The sequence below is a fragment of the Toxorhynchites rutilus genome, chromosome 3 (genome assembly GCF_029784135.1).
Source record: "Toxorhynchites rutilus septentrionalis strain SRP chromosome 3, ASM2978413v1, whole genome shotgun sequence".
Taxonomy (NCBI): domain Eukaryota; kingdom Metazoa; phylum Arthropoda; class Insecta; order Diptera; family Culicidae; genus Toxorhynchites; species Toxorhynchites rutilus.
This window is the reverse complement of record NC_073746.1, coordinates 56,562,095-56,574,960: the sequence shown is the minus strand read 5'-3', so window position 1 is coordinate 56,574,960 and position 12,866 is coordinate 56,562,095. Positions and strand designations below refer to the sequence as shown.

Below are 12,866 nucleotides of genomic sequence, written 5' to 3'. Positions count from 1 at the left end.
CTTAGTAAGAAAGATCTCAGCACATTCACTGGTCTTGTAACAGGACACTGCCCGAGTAAATACCATCTTGAAAACATAGGTTTAGCTCAAGATGATATTTGTCGCTTTTGTAATGCCGAAAGCGAAACCTCGGAACATTTGCTCTGTAACTGCAGAGCTCTAACTAAACGCAGACTTCAACACCTTGATAAAGCTATTCTGGAGCCCAAGGAAATTTGGTCTGCGTCGCCGATCAGGATTATAAAATTTATCAAACAGATTATTCCTGATTGGCACCTATCTCGCTATAGCTTTCAGTCTACTCCTTCATCAATAAGTAGTAGATAAGCTTGAAGTGTAGTATAAAAAAGGTGTATACCACAATAGTTCAAAATAATGGACGCAGTGGTTCACACCCAACAGGGAAAAAAATTATTCGCGGGTGGAGAAGGTGAATCGTTTGCACCAGTGGAGGCTGCAATACAAGAACTACATGAGCTTGATCAACAATTATTACGCGATCTGATCTTCCATTATGCGAGGTAATCTTACAGTTCTGTAGTAGGGACACTTGATTATGCCCCTAAGTAGCAACATTCCCACAGGCTGATAAGTGCAGTGAATATCATGATCGGATATTCAGAGATGATGGAAAATCCGCTCTACGACCGCGGAAACTCATCTTCAGCGAGAATCTACCAAAAATCAGCGATTTCATGAACTCCTGATCTGGAATCTTGGAGACCATAGTACAAAACCGCCAGGGGCAAAAATGATTGAGACGGGAAGAAAAATTTGTAGAAAATTGAAGACCTCCGCATTTTTGTTGTACATACAAAATAGCAGAATCGTAGCAGCCGGTCATCCTTAGTAACTGCGCGTTTGTCCGATAATTTTCAATACTTGACTCAAAAATAGACGGGCATCCAGATTCGTGCATTCTGGAGAGCGTGGTCCTCCTATGGCTTTAAGATGCCCGGAGGGGTAAAAGTTTCTGATTAGGCTGTCCCAAAAGGGGCAAACCTCTACCAGAAAAATAAAGAATTTACCGGTTTGAACTCAGGTTAGAAAAAACACAAATTTTGACATGCACAGAAAAGATAACCAGCATATTGAAACATACTATAATTTCAAAAAAATATTTCAATTTCAAAAAAATATTGAATATTCAATTCAATATGTTTCAAAACAGAATTCAAATTCATGTGTCATAATCATCCTTTCTTACATTCTTTCCCGCGATCGTAACCCATAATCCTTTTTCCCATACTGCCGTTCAACGCATGGTTGTCATATGTTACTTTTTGGCAATTTTCACTTTTCTTCATAAAACGATATCTTTATGCCTACTTTTTTGGAAAAACACAAAAAAAGTTATTGTTTGTTCTCAGATTTAAAAAAAACAACATCAAGCTCAATTGCCCCATGTTGATATTCTAAGCATAACTGTCCCGCCATGTATTTTTTGTAGATCCATAATAAACAAATCGGTTGAAGTACAAGAATTTTATACCACACTTTCAGCTGGGCTTATGCACTCATTTCTGGTTTGGAAGAACGAACTAATTCTCAAAAAAATAAAAAATAAAGTTTAACAGAACACGTATACACCTTTTTAGCGAATGATGTTGCGGATCGCTCCCTTTTTCATAAAACGATGTTCTTATGCATAAACTTTCGTAAAACACCAAAAAACTTATTGTTTGTTCCTAGTATTTCAAAAAACAACATCAAGTTCAATTGAACCAGGTTGATATTCTAGGCATAATTGTCCCATCATGAACTTTTAAACATATGACCCATTCCATCGTGACGTGGCAACGTTTTGACTCACTAAAAACAGGTCTTTTTCTCGTTTTCATGTATAAATCACACGATTTTCAAATAATAAACGATGTTAAAGTAAAATAGAGTAAATTTCCTACAATAATCTTCAGATAGAGAATATTTTTTTTTTTTTATTAATCCGTTTATTTTTACAGGCTCAGTTACATAAGTTTAATGGAGCCAAACTCTTAACTATATTTCCACTAGCATATATCAACATGTTGTTTCCTTAATTCTATGGTTAATGAAATAGGAAACCGATTACTCGCGGTCGACTCGAGTTTAGAAGGGTGACACATTTTCATTAGGAAAAGGATGGGATGTAAGGAGATGTGTGTTTACACTCGCACTCACATTCACATTCACATTCTCATTCACACTGACACTTCACACTCAATTCTTAAAACTATCCTTACATCTAATATGTATTTACAATTTAACTTATTCTAATGTTAGTAGGAAGGGAACCGATAGCTCGCGAAGGACGAAAAGGAGGGGAAAGATAGAGAATATGTTACAGTTGAATTCGCTTGTTTCCCGCCCAATACTTTTGTGACGTGACAACACCTGTCTTTTTGCGGTTTCCGACTTTTGACCTTAATGTTGTATTTTCAGTTCCGTTTCAATCATACAAATAAATTTTGTTCTATGTTTTGTCAACAAAAGATGAATGTGGATTCCTGTATATTCAGTTTTTCAAAAAAACTCACAGGAGCTTTGAAAACATCGGCTAGCATTTTGTGACGTGACAACGCGCTCTGTGCGAAAAAACAGTCTCCACGAAGTGTTGTCACGTCACTCAATCAATATGTTGTATTAAATAAGAATTTCGTCGTATTGTGGCAAGCTATATACTATTTTCTTGTGTTTTCACTATTCACTTTCCTCTGAGATCTCCCCTTCCAAAAGTCCATTCTATAGGGGAAGGTGGTCCTCACGACCCCCTTTGTATCTCAGAAACTGTGCTTACTACCGAATTTTTAGTATTGTCAAATGAAAGTTGTCACAATGCTGACAATTTGATAATATGGTGACTTTTTCCTGGCTCTATTCATTCTAGCATTTCAGCGCCATTTTGCATTTTCATTGCTTCAAAAACAGAGAAGAAATATTTTCGACCTGTATAGAAAATGAGTTTAATGTTCTTTTAGATTGCGAAACATTACAAAATAAGGTAATTTCAATTGCTCAAAATAATCTATATAAATTGAATCTACTTGTTTCCTGTAGTACACGGCATGCCGTCATTTGAGAAAAGCCTGGGTGGTCCTAAACCAACCTCAAGTTTTTACATCGTTTTCACATCTCTCCGGCGCTTGCCATCAATGGCTTGCCCACGCCTGGTTCATCGAGTGGCGCTCACCACCGGAGGAACGCATCTGATTTTACTATCAGATACTTCTGATAAACTCTTCCTATGCATCCGTATGCATGTGCGCAAGGGCGTTTACGTTTGCCTGTTGAAGATGACTTTGACTTTGATCGCTGATCGTTGATCGTTTGTGTGCATTTGTATGTGCGCTTTCTTTGTATAACTCCACACGAGTCTCTCTAAAACTAAGCATGTGAAGTAATTTCCCCCATAGCATTCGTTCGACACAAAGGAGAACGTGAGAACTCTGCTTCGATTGACACCTTATGATACACAAGTATGCGAACCAAAACGTCATGATTGCTTTCGATACTGCAAGTTTATTTTTTTTGCCTTTCATTCGCTACAAATCGAACAACCACCATCCCCCACCCCCGATCATCTTCAAATAGCAGAATCATACAGACTACGCGAGGCGAATTAAACGACCCATGTAGTGCCAACAAATGTTACCTCGATAAACGAACATCTAGATACTCAGGAAAGTGTAATGAGATTATATTTTTATTTTTAATGCGTTAGACGTAGTCCTACGTAAGAAATGAATGCATATTGAATAACAGCATAGCCTTCGCAGCGTGAATATTTGTCCGAACCAACCACGTGAAGCAAGACTCGTCAGTCCCAATGACGTAGGACTACGTCTATTATTTCTGTACTGAACTGATAGTTTAAAATTTTGATTGAAAATTTCAGCGCATGTAATCGCTCGGAAATGGCTTGGGTTGCAATTCCTAATGCTGAAGCAAACTCTTTATGCGTTTGGCACTGATCCTCATCGAGCAATGCCTCTAATTCAGCGTCTTCACCTTCTTTCAAGTGACGGAACCAGTAAGTGAGAGCTTAGTTGTGCACCTAATATCCTCAATGTGAGAGAATACGAGGTATGGCTATTAAATAACGAGACCGGTTACGAAAAAAGGGTTACATTTTAAAAATTACGGTACAACGATATGCTCCCCTTCAATATACTCCCCTTGGCTCCTCACACACCTTTCCATATGTTTTTTCCATTGTTCGAAGCAGTGCTGAAACTCTTCTTCTGTGATGGCGTTCAAAAGCCGCGTCGCTTTTTTCTTCGCCTCTTTTACGGACTGAAATCGGGTACATTTCAACACGGATTTGATCTTGGGAAATAGAAAAAATCGCATGGGGCTAGATCTGGCGAGTACGGGGTATGTTCGAGCAGTGGAATGCCCTCATCGGCTAAAAATTGCTTCACCGACAGCGCGTTAGGGGTAGGTGCGTTGTTGTTCGTGTTTTTCGTCACAAATGATTTCAGACGCGCACTACAAACCACGTTCCATTCAAACCACTGCTGCTCGCAAACTACTATAGTGACGAAAACGTGTTTTGGTACATTTATAGCAGACACTTCAAGCTACCGAACGCAGTATTCGTTTTTCCCCCCACCCCTCTAGGGCGTCCTCCGGGCGCGCAGTCTCGTTATTTAATAACCATACCTCGCAGAGCTAAACAAAAAAATAAAAAGTTTCATTTTGTATATATTTCTCTTCCTTTCCGTATGGGAGATGTACAGTGTCTTTGATATCATGTATGAACATATTTGCATGGTACCATGCATCACATGTTTCAGACAAAAAATGCTTGAATTAGCAACCTCTCCAGATTGTACAAAATATTTATCACCGCTTCTTCCATGTTATCGTCGTATACGGACGAGTTGTGGGGTCCATCGATATCGCCATGTAAAATGACTTTACAGTTTGAAGTGTTTCACAACTCGTAAAATACACTTCACTTCTATAACAGTGAACTTACCAGATGCATTAGGAGAAAAAATTTCTCAATTTGAAATTCCGTACGTAAAGCACTATTGCTTTTTATCAAACCACGTAAATGTAGACAACAACGTAAAATTAATTTTTAATTTTTTACCTATTCCGATGAATTCATCATATAATATTTGATTCCTAAATTCCATTTTTTTATTTCAAAAGCAACCGTTGGTGTTTTCGAAGAACGCTATCTCTTATTCACGACACAGTCGACAGCGGAGGGGCTTGCATATAGTTTATGACGTTGAAAAAGCAATGCACAAGGATGCAAATTTTGAAACATATCGTTAATGATAATGAGCGATACATTAACCGATATCGGTGTCTCAGACTGCCAATTAATAAGCTGTTTATTCAATCGACGATAATCATACCTCACAAACAGCTGTTCCTGGTTGTTGACGCGCCAAGACACCACTGTTGCACCTGTGAAAAGAGGAAACGAAATGAAAATTAATGAATGTGACATATACGAACATGTTTCTGACGCGAGACGAGACAAATTTCCGCCGAATTATAGCATTTCGAGAGTATGTACCATCGGAATTCTATACATTGAACAATATACCAATGTATATTCACAGTGGAAATGTGTTAATAACTTGGTTTGATAATTGCATGAGAACTTAATAGAAAACGGCGATACAATCTGCGCCTACATTTCAATTCAGATTGCTGCTTTCCTGATTGTATACCTCCAATCATGTAACATTAGCGCTAACATGAATCCACTTAGCGTTACACGGAGATGATTTGTCGACACCTCTTCTCGTGCAGTTGCATGCGACAGAGAGACGAACGAATACAAATAAGCAGCTCAGTGCTAATTAGTTGCAAACGTCGGAATATCGCTTGTAAGCGAAACCACGCCACTCGTCTCTGATAGCATCATTGAACTTTGCGCTAGTGCTGCTCTCGGCTCCTTCCGAGGGCGGTTTGGCGCAAACACAGACACAAATTAGCATACCGTTTTCCCATTGATACACTGAATTTCCACCGTGCGCTACTTGCTCTCGCTATCCCACATAAAACCAACCAACTGTTGCGCTTTCCATTCATACGTGCACAATAAGCACTCGGAATTTCCCTTTCACGCTTTGTGGACTTTTCATTGAGCAGTAGTTTCCTCCGTGGCCCTGAAAGGGTACTCCAACGATCTGCTGGTGCTGCCGTTGATGCTCACATGCTCCGTAAGAAAGCCGCACATGTGCTCACGATTTAACACTTTGTCTTGTTGTTGCTTGTGTAGTAACACTTCCTCTTCTCGTCATCGCAATTTGCCGAGCTCTCCCGAGTCTCAACATCATTCCGTTCCCATTGCCACACTCTGCCAGCCAGTCTGAGAGGCGGACAATTTCGTTAATGAATTAATAATGACGACTCGGGCGAGCATTGAGATGCTGCATTCGCTGTCACGGGAAGCTGGCAATGCCGAGGGTATGAATGGTTGGTTACCAGTCGCCGAGATGTTTTGCTTTGTTGCTTTTATTCGCCAGAGAAAACATGAACCAACAACAGCCACAGTTTGTCAGCGCTTAATCGCACCACGATGAGAAAATTATGTTGTGCTAAATCTTCTTGGTGGCGATATTTTTCAGGCACATACATTTCGTTTGCTTATGATGGGTATTCTTCCCGTGGGATGACAATAACAGTACGCACCGCACACACATGTTTTCTGTTTTGAGGGACCTTGAATATCACCACCACACTCGACCTGCTGCCCTGCCCGATAAGTGAATACTCGGGATGATGGATTTGATTCGTTTTAGTAGCACCATTCCGGCTCACTCTGGAGCTCATTTCTCTGTACACTGAAAAATATGCTTCTCCGAAAGTTATTTGCGAAAGTCACGAGTCACGAGGCTGGCGAAATCTTAGTTCATTTAAAAATAATATTTAGTTTATTTGATATTTGATTTCGTAACCTAAATCCTAAAAACCAGCGGTTGCATTTCTCATTTTGAAACGAGTGATTTTCGTTCGTTTCGACTACTTTTGCCATTATGGATCTCGAAGCGAGCTTGAAACGAGTGAAACAAACAAGGCAGTAGTAGAGTTTCAAGCAAAGTTTGGTATTACGTAACAATGTTTTTACAACGTAACGAGAGTTTTTTAACTCGAAACGAGAACAAGAAATGGTTGATCGTCGTATGGGAAAATGATAGTTAAACGTTGATTTTAATACTAAACCTTACATAACATAAAATTTCAATTGAATTTCCTTCAGTTTCGGCGTCTATTTGTACAGGTATGTGAGTATAAATACAATACTTTTAGTATGCTGCATAAATCATAACTTGTTTTTTAGCACTATGGAACCACAAAGAAATACAATAATCATCAACACCTCTCAAAGGGAACATTTGACGGAGTTCATGGACGAACATTCAGATCTCGCCCGAAATTTGCTGAATACCTCTGATGCGAAGAGGACAGTTTAAAGAAAGTACCTTATGAGCGAGGGACCCCGGTGCGGGAAGTAACGGAGTCGAAATAAGTACATGTCTTCATTTTATATAGGCCTTAGAATGGTTATACGAGTACCATCACTACACCGGGTATCTGTCGGGTATTTGTCGAAGACATATTGCATTGTGTCATTGAACGATGTTGTATCCAATTCGATCCATTATTCGCATAAACTTCTTTCCAAAAGTGGCATCATTTCATTGAACACTGATAAAAATGGTTGAGCCATACCAAGTGACCAAGTTCCCTTCTATAGTAATTTAGTACGACACATTGGCCAAAAGGATCGAAGCGGCCGTTAATTTCAAAGCTGCAGGAGTAGCAGTGCCTTTAAAAGTTGTTTGGAACACGGTTGTATCCGAAATATTTTTAAATGCTTCTCGACTAAGCTTGATATACTGTCGAAACTTGAAACAAAAAATTAATTATTATTATTTATATCGAAAACCTGAAAAACAAACTCACTCATTTTCACTTAGTGGTAGAGAGTTACTTTTATTCCTCAGTTCCCGACTCTGTGGAATAAGCGTGCTTTTTTCTCCGCTACCGCTGTCGTCAAAAAACATTTCGCAATCTTTTCTATCTAATCACAATTCTAATATAACATCGAGTTGAATTTGTTTTTCGGAACTCGGCATTTTTTTTCTTGCAATAGCAATGAACTTTGCTTTGTTTACGAAACCAAAAATTTGAAGTTTCTCTTCGAGACCAATTTTGCTCGAAATCTAGTACACTGAAAGTATTAACTCGAAAAAGATACGTAATACCCGATTCAATTCGATTCGAGTTTGAACTTTCTCGAATCGAGTTACTCGTTTCGAAAGGCGGAATGCTACCCCAGATTTTTGAAGGGGCTGTCCTAGCCTAGAAATTCAAAAACCCCATTTTTTCCTTTATATTTCTGAATTTTAAACATTCCATGTCCTGAAAGATTTTTCGAAGTTCTCATTATTTAACGAGTCATGTTTTCCCAACATTTTGGCGCATTTCTTAGTATTTTAAAGATCATAGTGCACATTCGGAAATCTGCTTTGCTCGATGAAGATTAAAAACAATCTGCGACAATGAACAATTCGTTACGGACATTTTTACAGCCTACTTGATCGATCAAAGCGTATTAACGAAGCCCCGCAACAGGCACCATTTGAACAAGTACTCCGTCAGTAGCAAGTAGAGGTGTGCAAATCAGCTCATCATGATGAACAGCTCTGATCATATCAGCTCATCTAAATGAGCTGTTCTTTATGAACAGCTCTTCAGCTCAGTTGTCAGTGCCGACTTTCAATTTGGGTCCCAAACTCGATAGCCACGAAGCCAGTTTGAAAATGTTAAAATTCAAATGAAATTTTTCACACCATATTATTAATTACTTGAAACACGTATTCCAGACTATTATTTACAACAGACTCGGCGAGTACAACATTTCCGACATTTTTACTGAGGCTTTACATTACAATAGAAAGTTTTCTTCAAAAAAAAAAATCTTATGAGATTTTTGCACCGCCTGCAAACAAAGTGTTTTTCATTGAAATAGAATACTCATTTGATACACAGAAGTTAATTTTCATTAATAATTTGAATTTTAAAAACGTGTTCATTCTGCCTGAGAGCCAATTATTATTTTTGGCGCCCCCTAAACTGGTAAACAAAGCTCAATGCCGTCAACGCGAATATAACAGTTGAAAAGACGAGGGACAAATGAAACTAAACTGATGTCTTAACACGAAGAGCGAGAGACGGTCAGTTCATTTGAATCTTACAGCTCACACACTCTCTTCAATTCTACAGCTCTTTTCTCTCCTTCATCATCATCAAAGTGAGCTGAAGAGCTGTTTGATTTTTTTTGCGAGCTGTTCCGCGTCAACTCACTTCAAAGAGTCCATTCTTCGGAACAGCTCATGAGCGGATGGCACATCTCTAGTAGCAAGTGACTAACGTTGCACGTCAGTTGTCAGTGATATTGATGAAACTGAGCAGCTCTGCGTGTACTTCACCATTATGAAAATGTTGATTTTGACAAACGTTTTGACACTGACAGTACATTAGATAGTCTTAAAAGTACGTTTACACGAAGACACAAAACTGTCAGGTCGCTGATGGATGACCCTTTATATTCACCTTTCACCGCCAGACATAATAAAATCTGGTTATCCTAGACAAAAAAAAATCGATCAGATTCTGAATCAGTAAAGATGTCGCTATCGTATGAACCTCCTACAAATCAGAAAAAATATTTTTTCTAAAATGGCGACCTATGAAAACAGAATGTTTTTTTTTGCACGATAGAAAACAATCTAAAAATCCGTAAAGCGAAAAGCTGTATACGGAATCAATTATTCTAACACAGATTCATACAAATTCAATCGGATCGGTTCCAAATTTGTTAAGCATATAACTTTTTTTGAAAATGGATTCAATCTGAAGACGATGAAGAAATGGTAACTTGCAGATCACTGTCATTATCATTTTTCGCTGGTAAGAATGGGCCTGGCTTAAAACAATTGTCATAAGTTGTTTGTCTTGCCTTCTTATTTATAACAGCTAATGGCTGAGTTAATTCCTCGAGAAACTTTAGCGCTACGTTCGACGTCAGGATTGTTTTCAAGGAGGATGTTTATTCCTTGTTCGAAAAAAGAAAAAGCTTTCCAAATTTTTTTTTATGTTAGCTGTTTGGAAACAACAGTCTTTGTCTCTTCATCAAATTCCGGTTCTGCTTACAACTGAATGAGTTTCTCATATGAAAGGGGATCCCCATAAGCTTCAAGTAGATTAAACACATCATTATCGTTCAAACCTTCAAAGCCGATATCACGTGCTGGATCCAAAACGTTTTGCCTAATTTCAGGAAAGAAATTAACTTCTGCATCACCCGTATTTTTATTACTTTTTCATTAGGGTGCCCATTTCCATTTTAGGGTCCGAAAAACAACTTTTTCCTCTTTTCTCAAAAATGATATTTTTTTTAATCATAACATTCGAGCTACTGGATCGATTCAGATGGTCAACACATCAAATTGAACCTAGTCTGTTTTGAAGAAATATTGCACTTGCGAAGAAAAATTTTAATTTAATCTTCATACTTATTGATTGTATTTGTATTGTGGCATGTATGCATTTGGGCTTTGGACTAGAGGGTGCCATATTTTTTTATATTTTTTCTTGGAAGCTGAGGTTTTTTACATATTATATCCAAAAATCAAGATGTGACTTGTGCCGTTTTGAGTTATGATTTGTCAAAGTACCTTTTTTTCATAACAACTGAGCCGATTCAGAAAATCGACATATCAAACTGAAGAATCTTGTTTAATTTGATACATCGATCATCTGAATCTGTCCAGTGGTTCATTTGTAATTAATTTAAAAAAAAGTAATTTTTTGGAAATAAAAAAAAAACGGGAAAAAAGATTTTTCGAACCTCCCTAAAATGGAAATGGGCACCCTAATAAAAACTGAAAAATACGGGTCTTATATTTTGTTACAAGGAACAGAACTACCAGTTTTCACTAAATTCTGAGAACCATCATATCGGTTTGGCATGGAATGGCTATATATTTTCCGTGATAGCGAAACATTTTAGGCCGTTAATCGAAAACGTGATATTTGATTTGACAGCGCTATCAGTTGAAATGCGGAAATTATGGCGAAAACAGCAATCCAACTGCGCTCTACGGTTTGTGCATAATGGGAGCTCCATCCCGTTACGAAGAAAGTGGACATCGTCATGTACTTTGAGTCCGCCGATTACGTCTGTTCCGAAATCTAAAATATCCTTACACGTCTGGAGAAGAACGAGAGCATTGAACGGAAGCCTGGATAATGAACCTGTCGGCGAATCTTGCAGCGATAATCCCGAGTCGTCATCTTCATGAGAGAGCAAAGATCCCAGCTTGTTTGCCAGAAAATTAAAAATATGACCAATCATTCAAGATGACGACAGTACATGGTAATTCCAGCTTACCGTGGATGTTGCCCGAACGATTACTGCCATGCAACCAATTCAAGTCAGCGTAGAAAGGTTGTTCTTTGCTTTGAAAGGTTGTGAAGTCAGATCTTTGTGTTTCCATGAAGGGAAATTTAGCTGAACGGTTCTGGTGTAACGAGCACGATGTTTTTATTTATCGTCTAATCAGAGAAAATAGTAAATAAAACGTTACAATTAAAAACCTGGCTTCGAATTATTTCACTTTTTTCAGCAGGAGTTGGAGTCGGAGTTGTTACTATTAACTGTGCGGAGTCGGAGTCAGAATCGGAGTCGGGATTTTTTTCTCCGACTACACCGCTCTGATTAAATGTTTGTTTTAAATTAACTCAAAACATTAACAGTGAAACCCTCCATTTATTTGGGGGCGGAAGTTTGATAGTTTTGGTGGAAGATTCTAAAGAAGGCCTGATACGGATAACTTCCCATCAACACGAATGAACAGTCGGGAGTACAACTTGCCACAGCTTCGTCGAAACCACCCAGAAAAGAGTTTTTGAACCGATTGAGAACTAAAGATGACCTATGAATTGGGAACTCATTGTAATTCGTGCGGAATTGATGTTAATTCTGTAAAGTAGGTAGAGTCTTCCATCTAATTATATAGTTATGAAACGCTGGTGTTTTTGTTTTTTAAATGTTTCGCACCTGAACAAAACAATAAAGCTTATTATATCAGCTGTTCCATGTCAAAACGATATAGTGATTCTTAGATTTTCATGAAAACTTTCAGCTTAGACCGGTCGATCTCATTTTCGTCCGTTTTCTAGAACAACTTGTCCTCATAGAACCGTCCGTACCTTTGCTACCCATCAACAATCACCTTGTTCCATTCGTCTTGCATTTGGAGAAAAAACAGTGATGATTCCATTGAACGAGTCAGATAAAGATCATCAATGCGATTTTTACTCTTACAGTCTTAAACATCTTATAGCAGGTGCCGTTGACTAGGATTGCCTATTACTAATCGGATCTTTTGATGTAGCAGTACAAGCATTACACGACAGACTCTCTTCAACACTTAATGACTCTGTACCACGAAACAGACCACTTCGAAATCTCCAGCAAACCATGGTTGGTCACCGTTTCTTTCTTTCCAAATGCGAGAGCGATCGTGAGTATCAAGTACAAAGCAGTGTTGTGATTTACCTATGAGAACTATTTATTATGGATCCAGGCCAGCATTCAGTGAAACCCATGTTTTCTATACTAATGTTAATGCGGATTCCGCTAGCCTCATTAATATGTTTTTGACAATGTGTTCAGCAAAACCTCACCTATAGCAAAGAGTACTGTTTTGCATACATTCCTTCATATAACATCAACCTCTCTGTCACCTCGACATTCAAAAATCCCATAGACGAGTTGGTGCAGATTCCCTCTGTACCGTTCCATGCGTTATTATTCTTAGCAATTGATTCCATCTCACCTTGCTCGC

The 12,866-nt window shown here is 38.4% G+C and overlaps 1 protein-coding gene across 1 annotated transcript in view; it reads right to left on the bottom strand.

Moving 5' to 3' along the window:
• Positions 1-12,866, bottom strand: part of LOC129775115 (uncharacterized) — a 109,155-nt gene that overhangs the window by 76,059 nt on the left and 20,230 nt on the right. The window contains exon 2 of the mRNA XM_055779398.1: positions 5,352-5,403. Within this exon, the coding sequence (XP_055635373.1) occupies positions 5,352-5,403 (52 nt within the window). The remainder of the gene's footprint in view (positions 1-5,351; positions 5,404-12,866) is intronic.